Source organism: Suncus etruscus, chromosome 7 (assembly GCF_024139225.1).
Source record: "Suncus etruscus isolate mSunEtr1 chromosome 7, mSunEtr1.pri.cur, whole genome shotgun sequence".
Lineage (NCBI taxonomy): Eukaryota > Metazoa > Chordata > Mammalia > Eulipotyphla > Soricidae > Suncus > Suncus etruscus.
In genome coordinates this window covers 97,109,718-97,127,693 of record NC_064854.1, presented here as the reverse complement: position 1 = coordinate 97,127,693, position 17,976 = coordinate 97,109,718, and the positions used below count along the sequence as shown (strand labels likewise).

Below are 17,976 nucleotides of genomic sequence, written 5' to 3'. Positions count from 1 at the left end.
GGCATCCCAGAGGGTTCAAATCCCAGCTTTGCTGCTCTCCACCTCATGACGTGGGCCCAGTATCCACTTCATGTGTTTCATTGGCACAATGTGGATGGCACCTCCCCCATAGCCCTGCGCGGTGCTTGAATGAGCAAGGTGGCTCCAGTCCAGGAGACGGAAAGCAGCAAGCATATCGCCTACCCTGGTGACTGAGCCTGAAAGGGAGATGGCTAACTAAATGGGCCAGTCACCCTTGCCCCAGGGGGAGAAATAACTGAGCCAACCTCAAGATGTGAATCTTTTTTTTGTTGTTGCTGTTTTATTAAGGCCAAACCCAGAGGCATTCGGAGGTTACTCCTGTCAGGCTCGGGGGACCATATGCGATGCTGGGAATTGAGCCTGATTCAGCTGCATGCAAGGCAAATGCCCTACCTGCTATGCTATTCTTCCAGCCCCCAAGATGTGAATATTAAACTATCCAATCCACTGAGACTTAAGAATGTGTGAGAAGCAGAGTGGCTTCCTCATTCTCAGGTTCTTGAAGCTAGACATGGCCAGGCCAGGCCAGCAATGATAAGTCCCCATGCAAGAGGAAAGTAGAGCTTGAAGCCTGAGAGGGCCAGGCCAGGCCCAAATCACTCAGACCTCTCTGTGCAAGGAAGAGGTGGTGGCAGGCTCATGTTCACATGTGAAGCCCCTGAAAGAGCCACAGCTTAGCCAGCCAGGGCATGCCTGGAAGTGGCTGTGCCCTGCAAACCTTACGGTGCTGATCTTATTGCACTGTGATGCCAGTGGGAGCTCAGATAGACAGGAGCACCTGCCTATGAGCACCCAGCTCCAGGGTAGCTGGGAAACTGGGACCTTATTCTGCAGGTGTCATCCTGGACAACAGACCTGAGATGACTCCTATACCCAGTAGTAGAGGGAAACCTTTGGGACTTGGTCTGAAAAAAGCCTGGAGAGCTACCTCAGAACATGACTACTTGGTTCAAGGCTTTCAAAGCACCCATATCCACAGCTGGCTTGGGGTAGGACCAAGTGCTCAATGTTGGGCTCACAGGTAGATCTTGGAATTTTAATGCTTAAAGGGTATGTATATATATTTCAGGGGTGAGTCCCCATATGGTAGCCCCAATCAAGACAGGTATGTATGTGTGTGTTGCTGGATATCAGAACCAGGGCCTCGGACATGCAAGACCTTGGGATGATCTGTTTGGATGCGAAAAATAGTGTCCCCAGGCTCTCTGACCCCAGCACCCTCATGTCCCATGCCAACATGGGTATGGCTTATGAACCTGGCCCAAGGATTCTAGGCAGGAAAAGGGGTCGGTGCTGGTACCTGGACCAACTCAGTATAGCCCAGAGTGCAGCTTCTCAATGTGGGGAGATGGCCACATAGTTCTTCTGGAGAGCAAAAATGAAGTGTGTGCTGGGATGAGAAAATAGCACAGTGGGTAGAGTATTTGCCTTGCACATGGCCGACTCCATATGGTCCCAGAGCAGTGTCAGTGATGAAGTGATTCCTGAGTGCAGAGCTAAGAAGGACTCCTGAGCATCACTGGGAATGGTCCAAAAGCAAAAAAAAAAAAAAAAAGTGAGAACTGGTAGGCATGCAGATGCACACCCCAATCCCAAGTATGAGGCTCATAAAATAGGGACATGGAAGAAAGGGATTGAGTTTGGAACAGGAGGGTCTGTGTGACGTTGGAGGAATATGCTGTCTGCAGTTGTTGAGGCAGAAAGAGGCTTCAGCTTCACAGGAAGCCCCAGAACCTGCTCATCTTTTCAGAATGTTCTGTGCCTGTCCCACTCCTCCAGCTGGGGTGCTGCTTTACCAAACATCTGAGGCTCTGGCATGGTTGGCAGTTCCTGTCCTGGCTGAGGACTGTCTGTTGTGGGGGTTTCTGGATCCTGTCAGGCTACCTGGGCAAGGCAAGAAGGCCCCTGGGGCAGCAATACCTGTGGAGCCGTTCTGTCCAGACTAGAGCGCTCCCCTGAGCCTGCTTTCTCCTCTGCAGAGAGGACTTTCATGAGGCCACAGAGCTGAGAGCCAGGGAAACAGTAGGGGGTGGAGTGAACCCTAACCTATGCTAGTAGAATCCAGCTCCTTTTCACTAGGGCTAATGCAGGGTGCCTTAAGAGACTAGTTCTCGGGGCCAGAGAGATAGCATGGAGGTAATGGAGGTAAGGTGTTTGCCTTGCATGCAGGACGGTGGTACAAATCCCGGCATCCCATATGGTCCCGAGCCTGCCAGGAGCGATTTCTGAGTGTAGAGCCAGGAGTAACCCCTGAGTGCTGCTGGGTGTGACCCAAAAACTGAGAGAGAGAGAGAGAGAGAGAGAGAGAGAGAGAGAGAGAGAGAGAGAGAGAGAGAGAGAGAGAGAGAGAGAGAGACTAATTCTCTCTTGATCCCCTTGATCCCCAAACTCAGACTAGGCTGCAGAGAAGCAGCCAATCCTGAGCCAGAAGGGGCCCAGCTGTAAGGACCCCACTGGGGCTAAGGAGCCATGCTAAGGTTTTTGGAATGTCAAGGAGAGGTGATCCTCTTTTAGGGTGGCTGGGAAGGTGCCTATGAGGAAAGAGGGTGAGGAAGAGAAGGAAATAGTGAGAGGACTTCTACTAACCAAAAGACATCCTGTGAGCTATGGATACAAGGGAGAAAGTGGTCAGCTCTTCTTGGGCTGGGGCCATGAGTGGGACATGTGGGTGTGAGGAGGTTTCTAACCACACCCTCAGGCCAGTGTGGGGGGTTGCAGAGAAGACTAGCCACCCTTCCATGGGACCCCACAGCCAATCTCTTCAGGTATAGGGAGCAGGAGAGCAGCTGGGGAGGGTGGGCCAAGGAAGAACTAGCCCTCGTGAAGCAAGTGTGAGTGTATGAGCAAAAGAATGTATGTCTTTTTGTATACGTGTGTGTATATATTTGTATGAGAATGTGTGCGTGTGTGTGTGGCAATGTTTGTATGTGTGAGAATGAGAATATGTGGGCCCCAGGAGAGGAGTCGTTCCCCACTGTACCCACGCAGGCCCTGACTCTGACGACTACCCCCAGGCCTGGGTTCAGGAGTCAGCCTGGTGGTGGTGGCACGACTGCCACTGTCCCTCACCCACCACGCCAGGTAATGTGGCTCCCTTCCAAGTACGAGTTCATTTCCTCTCGCAGAGGGAGCAAATCTATCCATTGTACGAGAGGTGGGTTTTCTTTCCTTTCTTGGTGCTGGGAATGAACCCAGGCCTCGCATTTGCTGTGCTGCCACCCCAGGGCCCCTGCCCTACACACACTCCAGATTGAAGGAAACAAAGTACCCGCCAGGGAGCAAAGCAGAGCTGGGGCCTGACCCAGAAGTCAGCCAAGCCTCACGTCAGGTGCTGGGACGCATCAAGTTTCTCTCAGGCCCTGCTCAGAGGCCCTTGGCTGTCTGGCCTCAGGGAGCCCCAAGCCGGGACTGCCCTGTCAGAGGGTCTTGCTCCAATCACATATGCCTGACAGGGGCCTCCATGAGCCCCAGCACCACCTTCGAGTGGAAAGATGGTTATGGCAGCAGAGTGGGCATCCTACTTGTGCAGACCACCTTAGCTTTCCACTCTGGGAGGGCTTTTGACCTCTGGGGTTCACGCAGCTAAGCTGATGATGCAAGGAGCAGGAACAGGGGTACTCTGGAGGCACTGCCAAGGGAGGGTGAGTTGGGCAGGTCTGGGACAAAATCGAGTGGGTATGTTCTGCTTTGGCTCAGGGTGCACCTGGAGCCTCCCTGAGTTTCTTAAATTTGTGGTCATATTCAGCCCAAATTAGCAGCCTGTCTGCCCGTCCTGCAGAACCCAAGTGCCCCCCACGCCCGGCCGGGCTGGCCTCTTACCATGTCCACGGCCACCTTCATGGCCTCCTGCAGCCCAAAGAGCTTCCCGGCCACCAGGTAGACCCCGCCCGTCCACACGGCGCAGGCCTCATGCACCCAGTGCTCCTGGGTGTCCCCACCAGACTCCGCCGCCGCTCCCTCCTTGCTGCACTCATGCTTGCGGCTCTTGTCAGCTGCGGCTGCCTCCTCGCCACCATCCCCCTGACCATCACAGCAGTAGCAACTCTGCAGCCGCCGCGACAGGCCCCGGGCACTGGTGCGCAGAGCACCCTGCTTGGCAGGGTCGGCCGGGCCATCTGGCCGAGGGGGCTTCCCGGCAACGGCAGCTGGGCACTCCAGGCCTTTGAGTGTTCGTTCTAGGAGCGGCAAGGACTCCTCACAGGTGCCCTCTGGCCGCACCTTCTCCTTGAGTTTTGGCTTCTTTTTGGGGAGGCAGTGTTCAGGGTAGTAGGGCCCACAGAGGTCCCCCAGGTCCTTAAAGTTGGCTGGGTTTTGGCAGAGGCAGCAAACAAGGCAAGAGGTACTCAGGGTCTTGGAAACAACAGGCCCCAGGTGCATGGTGGAGGAGAGGGGCAGGGAGGGCCGTGGCTGCAGGACAGAGCCTCCTGGGAGCGTGGCCAGGGAGGCCCCGGCTGCATCCAAAGAGGAGGATGAGGATGAGGAAGAGGAGGTGGAAGATGAAGGCTTCCTATGAGGCTTGGGCTCATCCCCAGGGGAGTTGACAACAGTGCATACAGTGGTGAATGCGTCACGCTTCTCCACCCTCACGAAGGGTGAAAAGGCGGGGGTGCGGCTGTCTGCCCGAAGCCGCTTGCATGAGGAAATGTACTTGAGGCGGATTTCAGGCTCTGCAGGATCCAGGGGCAGCACCTGCTGCTGCCGCCGCCGCTTAGCCCGCCCTTTACAGGGGGAAGAGGCAGCATTTTTGGCCCTGCCCCGGGAGAGGCGCTTCCGCTTGGAATAGCTGCTATAGTTGGCATGACCCGGCTGTTTCTGTGCCCTGGTCTGGGGCTGGCAGGGCCGGCCTTCAGGGGCCTGGGAGGCCAGGCCCAGCTCCTCTGTCTTTGGCTTCTTGCCACCTCCACCAGAGACATCCTCACTGCCCCCATGTGTGCCCACTCCCATCCGGTCTCGGGAAGTCAGAGGCAGAGGGGGGCCGAGATGGGGCCGCTTCTCCAGGGGGCCTTTGGGGAGTGCCAAGGCCCCAGCCCTGCCTTTCCGGCTTCTTTTCTTGGGCACTAGTGCCATGGCTCCGGGCGCCAGTGTCTCTGCAGATGTGAAGGCCTCGGTTTTGAAACAGTCAGTGGAGGACAGTTTCTTACTGTTCATGAGTTTACCTTTTAAGGATCTGTTGGCTGGATTTCTGCACATCGGGTCAATTCCTGAGGCTGCTGGGACCTTCTGCATAGTGCCCACACCTAAGAGACCTTCTTCTGCCCCCACCGGGCTTCCCCCAGCACTCTTGATCCCTCGTTCCTTCTCCAGGAGGGTCGGGCTCAGAGGGTTCCCGGGAGGAGCTCCCGGGGCTTTACAGGCGAACTTCTTCAGGCTGGGGGATGTAATCTTCTGCACGATGGCCTCCAGCTTCAGGCCCCGACCTTTCCGGGGGGGCAGCACCTTGGTCTTCATGGCTCCCGGGAAGGCGGCTCGAGACACCAGCTTGAGGCAGGTGTCGGTGGTCTCTGGCGGTGGGGGCTTTGCTGTGGGCTCCCCACTGCCCTTTGCAGGCTTGGCCTTCTTGGGGGACGACAGCCTCTTGAAGAGGGGAGGGGCACCCTCAGCCACACCCTCCTTCCCATCCTCGTCTCCCACACCGCTGCTCCGCAGGACCAGGTTCCTCTTCTTGGTGGGGACAGGCGCCATGAAGGCAGACTTGCGCTTGAGGGCATGAAGGGGCCGATCAGAGAGCTTGCCAGCGGCCCCCGGCTTAGGGACCCGTGCCCGGGGTCCCACCCTGCCCTCCTTCTGGGGGCTCCCAGAGACTTTGAAGGTGGTGGGCAGATGGCTGTTGGCCAGGAGCTTCTTAGCCGTGCGGCAGGTAGGGAGGCGGCCCTCCGAGGGCCTCCGCCGCTTGGCGTGGAAGACTTCCTGGGTCTTTGTGCGGGACCGGAGGATCATGGAGCGCTGGTCTTGCCCAGGCGTGCCGGGCGAGTCAGTCTCCTTGGTCTTGGAGCCCATGGGGCTGCTGTCAGAGGCCACAGGCAGGGCGGCTGGGTTACTGGGGCTGGAGGCTGCCTTTGGGGAGGGCTTCCCCACCCGCTTGCCTGACTTGAAGGCGGCTCTCTGCTTGCCTCCCAGTTTGTCTGGGGGGGCAGGAGTGGTAATCAGGCCTGGGGGACCAGGTGTGCGGGGCTCACTCAGGGCGGTGAAGGAGCGGGTGCACATCCTGGGGAACCCTTCGGAGATGCCCCGGCTCAGTGCCCCTGTGCCCTCCAGTTGTCCCTGGGGGGTGCCTGTACAGGACTCGGGGAGCAGGAGATCTTTGGGCAATGCCGGGGCTCGGCATGGGGAGTCCTCAGCCTCAGGTAGACCCCGCTGTACCCGGCGGCTCCGTAGGCTTTTGCCCCGAGGCACAGGCTCCTTCTTCGCAATGGATGCCTCTGGCACGGCGGCCTTTGGGGCTAGAGAGGTGTCAGGGGTCAGGGCGACAGGATCCCCTGGAGCCAATGCACCCTCGGACCCTTCTTCCCCGGGCTTCATGTGGGACAGGGACGCCTCGAACCAGCTCTGTACCTTCGACTCAGCGCCCACAGTGGGGCCCAGCAAGATGACAGAATCCCCAGAGAGGTGGCATGGGGACCCCCAGCCTGTCTTGGAGTCCAGCACCTCCCCGACCTCCTCCTTGGTGCACATCAGGGGGGCCTTGGGCGACAGTGGGTCCTGCATGTTGGGCCTCTGCTCGGGGCTGCCTAGAAGCTCGCACAGGGAGGAGTACTCCTCCTCCGCCTCTAGGTCCTCCTTGCGGCCCGTGGGCGGCAGCAGTGGCAGGTCCCCGAAGTCAGAGGTGCAGCAGTGGCGGCTGTCCTCCAGCCACCGGTCCGCTTTGCCCACCTCGGGGCACTGCAGCAGCCCGCCTGCCTCCTCCTTCACCCCACCCACCTCCTCCTGCTTGAAGTCCCGGGACCCTGGGGCCTTCTCTCCTGGGGGCTCCTCCTCCCGGAAGCCCAGGCAGGCCGAGGCCTCACAGGCGCTCTCCTTGCCCACCACGACATCTGTGGTCTGCCTGCCTGTCTCGAGGCCCTTGGCGAGCTCGCCAGGGTGCAGCCCCCAGCGGGGACAGGCATCGCCCAGGTTCTCCTCGGGCCAGGCAAAGGGGTTGGCACTGTCTGCTGCTCCGGCGGCAGCTGTGTCTGGGAAGCAGTCGAAAGCCGCTGTGGCAGGGTCTGGGGCAGCGGCCCCAAGTGGAGGCTTAGTGCCGAAGGCGAGGGGACCCGTTTTCTTGGGGTCAGGGGTGGCAAAGCTGACTGATGGGTCTTCAAAGAGTCCCGGGCTGAAGTCCTTGGCAGTGCCACCTTTGTCCAGCTGTAGGGACTCAGGCAAGGCCTCCGGCTCCCCTGGGCGCGACCACACGGTCTTGGCCACGGGGTCCAGGCAGGTGCTGTGATTCTCCAGGGAGAAAGGTGGCTTGTTGGTGTCCTTGGCCAAGCTGGGCGCTTCGGCCCAGGCCTTGTCAGCCTTCTCCCCTATGGCCTCCTGTAGCCCCAGGATCTCTGAGGCCAGGTCCTCCTGGGCCAGGGCACTGAGCAGCAGCCGCGGGCAGTCCCGCTCCCCGGCCACAAACTTGGAGAAGCTGTCGAGAGGCAGGCTGCCATGCAGGCTCTGGAAGGAGTCGTCAGACTTGGTGGACATGTCGTCGGGAGAGGTCACGGAGCATGTGGACACGGACTCTGGCTTGGCCTTCGAGTTGCTGTTGACCCTGGCGGGGCTCCCCCGGGCTTGACTGCAGTAGAGGAAGCTGCGCTCCAGAGGGTCCTCGGAGCCGCTTAGGTAGTCAGCCTCCGGCGGCTCAGCGTGCGTGGACTGGGGCGTGCTGCTCAACGGCTCTGACAGTGGCGTGCCGGCCGGCTCGGCCGAGTAGCCACTTCCTTCAGGACTGCAATGCTGGCTCTTGTGCTGCTCCGGGGTCCTGGACACCAGGTTCTTGACGCCCTTCTTCTGCGGTCCGGCAGCCTTAGAGAGCAGGAGTTGCTGGACCGTGTTGGAGATGTTCTCCACCTGTGAGGTCAGGGCCGTGAGGCTCTGCAGGCTGAGGTCTGACAGCAAGTTCTCGGGGAGCTTGTCTTTCTGGAGGGGCTTGCAGTTGCCAGCCTGGGTGTCCACGGAGCTGGTGGCATCTGTCGGGGAGGGGTTGAGTAGGGGCATAAAGTGGCTGTGGTCGGTGAGGCCGGTGGCAGGGAAGGTGCCCGTGCTGAGTGACTGCTGGTTGTAGGGGAAGTTCTCCAAATTGGGCATCAGTGGTGATGGGGTGGAGCTGTAGGAGGGTGATCGGCCCACAGAGCGCGCGGGAGAGTGGCTGGAGCTGGGGCTGAAAGTCTGGTAATACTGGTCCGGAGTCCTGACGGCCGCATCTGGCTGGCAGTAGCCTGGCCCTTGTTGCCCATAATGTTGGTACTTGGCAAGGTTTTGGTAATGGAGGGTTTCCTGGGCATGATGCCGGCTCTGAAGGGCTTGTTGTTGCTGCTGCTGCTGTTGCTGCTGCTGCTGCTGCTGTTGTTGCTGCTGTTGTTGTTGCTGCTGCTGCTGCTTCTGCTGGTCAAAGCTGAGGCGGCTGGACTGATAGGTGTGAAGGTTCTGGACCCTCTGGCCTGGTGTCAGGCTAGCATTGGCGGTCAGCGGCCTGTCATGAGGCTGGGCAGAGGGTGCTGTGCAACTCTTATAGGAGTGGGTCCCCTGCCCACCACCCTGGCCAGTGGAGGAGTAGGTGGAAGAGGTAGGGAAGGACTGTGAGTGCTGGGGAAAGTGGCTGCCCGGGGGAAAGGGCAGTGGCGAGGCCATGTCATTCTGTAGCTTCTGCCTTTGGAGCTTGGGGTAGGGCAGGGACTGCTGAGGCTGCGACAGCTGTGGCTGGACGTGCAGGGAGTGACTCCGGAAGGGCAGCTGGGCACCCTGCTCTGGGTACTGCCTGCCAGGGGGTACTGCTGTCTTCTTCATCAAGTTCTCATCGTATTTGCCCACCCCCCCTGGCAGGGGCTGTGGCTGGGGAGGTGGGGGCTGGGGGGCCCCCCAGGCCTGCATGCTCTCCTCACCCGAGTAACGGCCTGGGTAGGGGTTGCTGTCCTGGACGCTGTAGCTGGGGAAGGCCGGCCTACCCTGCAGGCCCTGCTGCGAGGCCAGGCCTTTGCTGCGAGCAGAGCCAGTGGGCGCACCAGCCCCGCCCTCGTAGCCTGGGTACGCCTGCGGGTTATAATAGTCCTTGGCCAGCAGCCGCTGCCGGTCACAGCTCAGCCCGGCTTGGCTTGGCTGCCTGTAATTCTCCAGGCGAGATGTCTCCTGTGAGGTCTGCTGGTAGTTCTGTTGTTTGCCATGGAAACCACACCTTTCTCGAAAAGACTGCATGACTCGGGCTGGTTATCTGTGAAGAGAGAAAGGGAGCAAGGAAGGGGTGGGTGGGTGGGCAGGGGAGGGGCAGAGGGAGAGTGATTCAGAAGGGCCATTTCCTTGGCTTGGAAAGCTGGCATGCTCCCCTCTCCCGCTGCTCTTAGCAGCCCCCCAACCCCCACTGTACACATACTGACAACCCCCGCTTAATCAGGGAGGGGTGCACTGTGACCCAGGCTCTGGCCTTGCCAAGGCTAACTGCTCCAAAGGGGGAGAACACAGCTAGTGCCCTGGGAGCTGTCGCCCCACACCCTCCTGGCTGGCTCCTCCCTCACCCTCCCTCCCTGGATCTCCAAATCAGTCTCCAGTTCTGGTATGGCCCCAATGTGCCCATGTTCTATTGGTTTTTGTTTTGTTTTTTGTTTGTTGGGCCACACCCAGCAGCGCTCAAGGGTCAATCCTGACTCTACGCTAAGAAGTCGCTCCTGGCAGGTTTGGGGGACCATATGGGATGCTGGGGAACAAACCCAAATCGGCCGTGTGCAAGGCAAATGTCCTACCCGCTGTGCTATCACTCTGGCCCTGGTCATGTTCTACTGTGACCACGTCATGCCGGTCACCAGGAGGTGGGGCCTCTCCAGCCATGAGTGCATCCTGTCACTGCCATGCCATCTGGAGTCTGTCTGTTCCCTCTAGCCAATGTTGATGAGGGTCTTAGAGCCAGGGCAGGCCTCAGACTGCTAAGGCTACTGACACCACAGGCCACCAGCAGTTGTGGGCCCCAAGTGAGGCCAGGAGGTCAGTGCAGTCATGTTCTCATTCTCAGTGGCAGGGTGCAAGGCATGGCAGGCCACGTCAACAGTCTGTCTGTGATTTTAGAGACTGAGTCTGGGCCGCATTGGCAGGGTTTAACCAATTCTTCGAAGCAGGATCGTGGGTCAAGAACCCTGGGTTGGCCCGAGAAACAGTACAGCAGACCTGGTGATGCCTGGCACAAGGCTGACCTGGGTTCAATCCCTGACACCCTGTATGGTTCCCCGAAGCCCTGCCAGCAGTGCCAATAGTAAGCTTATCCCTGAACACGGAGTCAGGAGTAAACCCTGAACACAACTGCACAAGGATCCCCCCCCCCAAAAAAAAAAGAAAGGTCCCTGGGGTAGAACGGACCCTTCAGGGCAGAATCACTGGAATCCCCATGTACAGGTGAGCCTAGACACATCCGAGATCCTCAGAGGAGGAATAGAAGACCCCAAGAATGTTCCAGTGTCAAGAGAAATCATGTTGTGAGACTGTCAGTCAGCCCTGAGTGCAGGGGGGCTGGGGAGACACCTGAGCCCAGCAGGGCCAGGCCCAGAAGCTTGTAGAGCCACACAGCGCCATGGAGGGGGAGGGAATCTGCCAGATTCTGTTTCTGGTTTGTCACTCCAGTGGGAGAGGAGGGGCAGGCGAGTACTGGGGTGTGGGGAGGACAGATGTGGTTGGAGAAGGCAGCGAGCACCAGACCACACTTGGTGTGGGGGTGGGGGAAAATCCTCTGACTGGCTCACCCCTTTTCTTTGGCTGGATCCCACCAGATTCCTTCCTCAGTCAGTGTCCGGGCTCCCCAGGGATGGCTCAGAGGTTGCCCTTTCATCAGACTAGGGCATGCCCAGGAGCCCTGTGAGCAGAGCCCTGACAAGCTCCCTGATCTTCCCTCAGGAGGAACAGGAGATCCTGCCAAACCCCTACCCATGGCCTTGTCAAAGACAGCCAGGCCTGGGGCCAAAGACCCCTGGCCTCCCCCAGGCTCATCACAGACCTCTTTCACACCCACTTCAACCCACCCGATTCGGTGAGCCGAGCACTGCGTGAAGGGCTCGTCATGACTCTCCAATGCAGAGAGGCTTGGGACCATACTCGGCTGCCCCATAGACCCTCGCCAGCTGGACAGCCCCACAGTTCCTGACCCGACCTCTCAGACGAAAAGCATCACCTTTTCTGCTCCCAGACAGCGAAGGCAAGCTTGGCAGGTCCAGGTCCCAGGCCCTTCCTTGTCCCCTCGCCACAGGATCTGCAGTGGCCCTGACAAAGGGGGGAAATCCAGGACCAAGGGCGCTCGTCCCCACCCCCTAGCAGCATTTATGAGCCCGGAATGCGCAAACCCAGGCCTCTCGGAAGGAAGGCTACACCTCGTATATCTGCACAAATTACATTTCGGCTTTTATTAGTCCCAGATCGCTCTCATTTCCTGCTGAGTGTCCTGTGGATATCATTAACATTTCTACAGCTTTTTTTTTTTTCACATTCTCCAAAATGCATTACCAGAAACATTATTTAAAAAGAGAGAGTGCTCTGACCAGCATCCCCCCTCCCTGTTTAATCAGTCCAGCTGCTGCGTCTTTTAATTTAGACGAGCTGTATTACAGGCGGGTTTCCCAATACACATGAGCAGCTGGACGCGGCGAAAGCATCTATCTCTAAGAAAAGACAGTTCAATTAAAATACGAGAAGCCCAGTGCCTGATGGAGAACAGAGGCACAAAAACACTCACCCCGACACTACCCTCCAACCCCTGCGCAGGGAGGAGGGAGGCTGGGAACAAAGGCTCGGCATCCGGGCCCTCGAAGCCAGCCTGCCGGTGCCACCAGCTCTGCCAGGAGGAAAATGCGGGCCTGCCTCTTTAAGAGCTGCCTCTGGCCGGCCATGGGCTCTGTTGTTATTAATTATTATGATTATGATTACTTTTCAAGAGCACTTGGAAAGGACAAAGGAGGGGAGAGAGGCAGGCAGCCCCAGAAAAGGAGAGGCAGAAAAGCACACCCTTGGCAGAGAGATGGTGCACCTTTGAACTTGGAGGAAGGGAAATGAGGCAGGCAAGCGAGGGATTGTGGTCCTGGAGGATCGGCGAGGGGGCACCCCTTCACACAGGCTCTGGGTTTCCTGCTCTCGAGGCTTCTCTGCCCATGTTCCCCACACCTGCCTCTTCTCCCAGAGCCTGAGCTCTAAAGTTCTTACCCAGCTAGGAAGGAGAGGAAGGAATGAAGGGAGGTAGAAGGGTGGAAAGAATGGAGGAAGGGGGGCTGGAGAGATAGCATAGCAGGCAGGGCACTTGCCTTCCACGTGGCCGGCCTGGGTTTAACCCCCAGTACCACATATGGTACCCCAAGCACTTCTAGCAGTGATCCCTGAGCACAGAGCCAGGAGTCAGCCCAGAGCACCATCCGGTGTGACCCAAAACAAACATAAAAACAGAAAGGAGGGGCCCAGAGAGATATCACAGCAGCCTATGCCTTGCAAACAGCCGATCCAGGACCAAAGGTGGTTGGTTCGAATCCCGGTGTCCCATTTGGTCCCCCATGCCTGCCAGGAGCTACTTCTGAGCAGACAGCCAGGAGTAACCCCTGAGCAACGCCGGGTGTGGCCCAAAAACAAAAAACAAACAGAAAGGAGGAAGGGAAGGACAGGGAGATTAGTCTTGGACACCCTATGTACCCCTCTAGCCAACAGCATGTGACCGCTGCTCCTGGTGTCTGTAGGCTAGCTGTGAGCAGCCCACTCAGGCAGGCCACACAGCACAAAGCTGGCTCAGGGCCCCAGCCCTAGAGTAATGTCCCTCAGCACAGATGGGCCTCTTGCTCCTCCCAGCCATGTGCACAGCCTGGCATGGCACAGGGAGATGGAGGCATGGGAAGATGCAGGGCCCAGGCCCTAAAGGCCTAAAGCCACAGGCGAGCCTGGGCTCAGCCCCCATTTCAGGAAATTCCAGTTCTCCCCTTCTTTGAGGTGTGTGGGGGGGGGGGGGGAAGCACTGCCAGGTGCCTCTCTTCGGATATTCTTGTGGGATGCTCTGCTCGGCTTTTGTTGAAAAAAGCAAAGTTCAGAGACCAGAGGCCATCTGCAGTGAAACCCTTTTTGCTGTCACAGCAGCAAGTAACCAAGCCAGGTGGCCTCAAACATTCCACCTCCCTCAGAGTTTTCAAGGTGAGCAACTCAGAGATGACAGCAAGAAGGTGCTATGATAAGGTGAAGTCGGTGCTGGTAGCTCATGTTTATCTATGCCCACTGCCTACCTGCTGCAATGGCAGTAACTACTGAGCCCTGAGAGAGGCTGGGGGGGGGGGGTGAGGTGAGGAACCAGAGCCAGTCAGCCAGGGCCAGAGAAGGGGCAATGGCTTCTGAGAGGGGGAAGAAGGGGCTGGGAAGGAGCTTTCTGCTCCCAACAAAGGCTCATAGGCAGCAGGTTCCATCCCACCTACTTACAAGGATTGTTTATGACCCAGTTTCCTGATTTGCAGCTACAGAGAAAACATTTAAAACCCAATCCACTCAAGATCTGAAAAGAGGAAGAAGTGAGCTGGGTGAGGAGGCTGACGCAAAAGTGTGTGGTAAATGTCCAGGGAGGAGCAGAGAAGGTAGGATCACCTAGGTCCTTCCCATCTGTTACAGCTGATGAGTAATAAACGTGAAATAAACCCTAAGTGCCTGGCTTAAATAGAGTTTCTGATGGACCCAAAAGGCAAGAAAGCCTGGTGTCCACAGTCTCTTGGACACTGAGAGTTCAGACCAAGGGTGGAAAGGTTCATGGAAAGAGAGTAGGGGCCAGAGCGGTGGTACTAGCCTAGGATCCACCGGGGTTCTATCTTCCGGTGTCCCATATGGTCTCCCAAGCCAGGAGCAATTCCTGAGTGCATAGGCAGGAGTAATCCCTGAGCGTTATTGGGTGTGCCCCCCCAAAACAAAACAAAGGAAGGAAGGAAAGAAGGGAGAGAGAGAAAGGAAGAGAAAGAAAGAAAGAAAGAGGGGCCGGAGAGATAGCATGGAGGTAAGGCGTTTGCCTTTCATGCAGGAGGTCATCAGTTCGAATCCCGGCACCCCATATGGTCCCCTGTGCCTGCCAGGAGCAATTTCTGAGCCTGGAGCCAGAAATAACCCCTGAGCACTGCCGGGTGTGACCCAAAAACCACACACAGAAAGAAAGAAAGAAAGAAAGAAAGAAAGAAAGAAAGAAAGAAAGAAAGAAAGAAAGAAAGAAAGAAAGAAAGAAAGAAAGAAAGAAAGAAAGAAAGAGAGAGAGAGAGAGAGAGAGAGAAAGAAAGAAAGAAAGAAAGAAAGAAAGAAAGAAAGAAAGAAAGAAAGAGAGAGAGAGAGAGAGAGAGAGAGAGAAGAGAGAAAGAGAGAAAGAGAGAAAGAGAGAAAGAGAGAAAGAAAGAAAGAAAGAAAGAAAGAAAGAAAGAAAGAAAGAAAGAAAGAAAGAAAGAAAGAAAGAAAGAAAGAAAGAAAAGCAATGAGAAGGGCCTGCTTGGAGCCCAAAGAAATCTTAGAGCAGAAAGAATTCCAGAGAATTTGGGTCAGAGAGGCAATAAATACAGCAGGTAAGGTGCTTGCTTCGCATGACCTGGGTTCAATCCCCAGCATCCCATATGGTACCCTTTGCATCACCAGTAGTGCTTCCTGAGTTCGAGCCAGGAATAACCCCTAAAATAGCCAGGTGTGGCTTCCCTCCCAACGAAAGAGAATCTCAGAGAACAAGTCTCTCAAGACACCACATATGGGGCCTGGTAGAGTTCAAGAACTAGAACAGCACAAGGCCTCAGGCTGGGTTCCAACTCAGTGCCTCCTGCTCCTCTCCATTCTATGCTGGAGCAGCCCTACAGGTCCCCAGCACCACAGGATGGTCCCCAAAGTCCCTGGGCATTATTTGGGAGCCCCTCCTCTGATAAAAGACACATGTGTAACAACCCTATGCACCCCTCCTCACTCTCTAAGGAACCTGGGATTGCAGCTCCTAAATACTAAAAGGTCAACAGGATTGGGTGTATAGCTCAGGGGCAGAGCATGTTTTAAAAGTGTGAGGCTTTGGGCTCCAACCCTGAGAAGGGAGGAATGGAAGAGGGAAGAGATGGATGGAAGGAGGGAGAAAAGAACGAAGGAGTGGATGAAGGGGAGGAATGGAAAAGGATAGCCAAGCAACAGCACACCGGTTAGAGGCAAGAAGACCACAGCCACCACACCCCCCCCCTTTTTAGGGCTGGGACTCCCAGTGAGGTGGGGTCCTGGGGATGGTGAGCTATGAAATGGGAAGCCAACTGGAGGACTCTACAGATGTACAGAAGGTCTCCTTGCATAACCCCGCCCCCACACCTTCTGAAACACCTCCTGGGGCTCAGCCCTAGCTCCCCAAAGCCTGTGCAAGTCACAGTCCATGTGGAGGTGGGACCTATGGCTCGCAGGTGCAGAGAGTGAGCATCGGCGTTCGTTTGATTTGAGGGCTTCCATAGCAATGCTGGGGCCACAGAACGACACTCTGCCATGCTGAAGGGTGTGTGTGCAGTGACAGGATCACCAGTGTGTGCTGAGCACACAGTGCTTTACATTATCTCCCTGGCTCATCTGGTGTCTACTTTGAAAGTTGTAGGGGTGCTAAGAATTGGGTCAGGTAGACCATGCAGGTGCCAGGAATTATGAGCATTCTAGAACCCTCCATGAGGGAGGGTATTCCACGTAACTATAGTTCTATGCTTATTAAACATTTGTGTGTGTTTTTTGTTGTTTGTTTTTGGCCCACACCTGGCAGGATTCGGAACCACTTGCAATCTCAGAATCAAATTCAGGTCAACTGTGTTCAAGGCATATGCCCTACCCACTGTACCCATTCCAGCCCCACTTATTAATTGCTTAAGGATAGTAGCTCTTTAATTTTTAAAGAAATTTTTTGGGGGGCACATCAGTGGCGCTCAGGGGTTACTCCTGGTTCTGTGCTCAAAAATCACTACTGGCGGGGCCGGAGAGATAGCATGGAGGTAAGGCGTTTGCCTTTCATGCAGAAGGTCATCGGTTCGAATCCCGGCGTCCCATATGGTCCCCTGTGCCTGCCAGGAGCAATTTCTGAGCACGGAGCCAGGAGTAACCCCTGAGCACTGCCGGGTGTGACCCAAAAGCCACAAAAAAAAAAAAAAAAATCACTACTGGCAGGCTCCAGGAACCATATGGGATGTTGGAGGTCAAACCTGGGTCAGCCAAGGCCCTACCACTGTGCTATCACCCAGTCATTGTTTTTAGATAATTTTGTCCATCACTCAGCAGATAACAGAACCATCTCTCCCTAACTCTGTCAAAAATGAGAAAAAGAAAACGGGGGTTTGGGGGCCAGAGCAGTGGTGCAAGCACTAGGGCCTTTGCCTTGCACATGCTAACCTAGGACAGACTGAAGTTCGATCCCCTGGAGTCTCATATGGTCTCCCAAGCCAGGAATGGTTTCTGAGCACATAGCTAGTATGGCCTCCCCCCCCCAAAAAAAAAAACGGGGGTGGGGTAGCAGATTGCTGTGAAGCAGGTGAAGGGCTTGTGTCTAGAAGCCACACTTCTAGGCCCCCAGGTAAGCAAGATCAAAGCTCAGAGGCTGGCATAAGGCTGGCAAGGTTTGTTCTGTTCTCATACCATGGCCTCTTGCCAGTGACTCTACCACAAACATAAGACAGTATCTGGATCTGTTGGCTTTGTTTTTTGTTTTGTTTTTCGATCACACCTGGTGACGCTCAGGGGTTACTCCTGGCTATGCACTCAGAAATCGCTCCTGGCTTGGGGGACCATATGGGACGCCAGGGGATCGAATCGTTGTTCATCCTAGGCTAGTGTAGGCAAGGCAGATGCTTTATCTCTTGTGCCACTGCTCCAGCTCATTCTGTTGGCTTTGAAGGGAGGCAGAAACCTTCAGCAGAGCCCCACCTCTCAGTTTAGCTTTGGCCATGAGACCCAAGTACCCTGACAGACCATTTCACTGAGTGGTAGGGGCCACCAAGCTGATTGCTGATTCACCTCCTGGCCTTTTTATATTCCTGTGCCTCAGGGCCTTTGCACCTGTTGGGAATCTCACTCCCAGAGGCTCAGACCCCCACTACCTCAGGTGGCCTTCCCTGACCACCATACTGAAAAGAGACTCCAGCTCTCAGATCATCTTTCAAGACTTACCTCTTTGTAGAGAGTCACACAGCTGTCAGCAGGCTCTCTCCTTGGTCTCTCTTTAAGAGAAAGTGCCAAGAGAACAGGGATTTTTGTTTCTCGTTCAGTTATCTCCAATTCTCAGGATAAATAATTATTGAAAAGGTTGTGTAGTAACCCACTGCTCGATGAAAATATCCAGAACGAGTCAGAGAGGTGCACGCTGCATGCCTCATTCACTCACTCATCAAGAAACAGTCCTGTGGGGCTGGAGAGATAGCACGGAGGTAGGGTGTTTGCCTTGCATGCAGAAGGATGGTGGTTTGAATCCTGGCATCCCATATGGTCCCCTGAGCCTGCCAGGAGCGATTTTTGAGCGTAAAGTGCTGCTGGGTATGACCCCCCTCAAAAAAAAAAAGAGAGGGGAAAAAAAGAAAAGAAACAGTCATGCAGACATCAGGTCTGGTAAGTAATGCACCTGAGTGAACAGGTGGGGATGTAAGTACAGTAGGGATCATCTCTCTGAGCTCTAATATCTTGACCTGGCAAGCTTAGGTGCTAGAACTTCAAACAAAATAGGAAGCCACTTATTTAAAATTGCTAGGGGGGGCTGAGAAGAGAATAAGTACTTGTCTTATATGAAACTAATCTGGCACCACACAAGAGTCCCTGAACATCCCC

At 56.0% G+C, this 17,976-nt stretch overlaps 1 protein-coding gene across 5 annotated transcripts in view; it reads right to left on the bottom strand.

Annotated features, from left to right (window-relative positions):
- The window catches only part of RAI1 (retinoic acid induced 1), a 93,794-nt gene that overhangs the window by 5,665 nt on the left and 70,153 nt on the right, over positions 1–17,976 (bottom strand). For all 5 annotated transcript variants that reach the window (XR_007497542.1, XR_007497541.1, XR_007497539.1 and 2 more), the window contains one exon: positions 3,841–9,412. Coding sequence is in view for 1 of the 5 variants with exons in the window: in XM_049776754.1 (XP_049632711.1) it covers positions 3,841–9,396 (5,556 nt within the window). In the remaining 4 variants the exon portion in view is untranslated. The remainder of the gene's footprint in view (positions 1–3,840; positions 9,413–17,976) is intronic.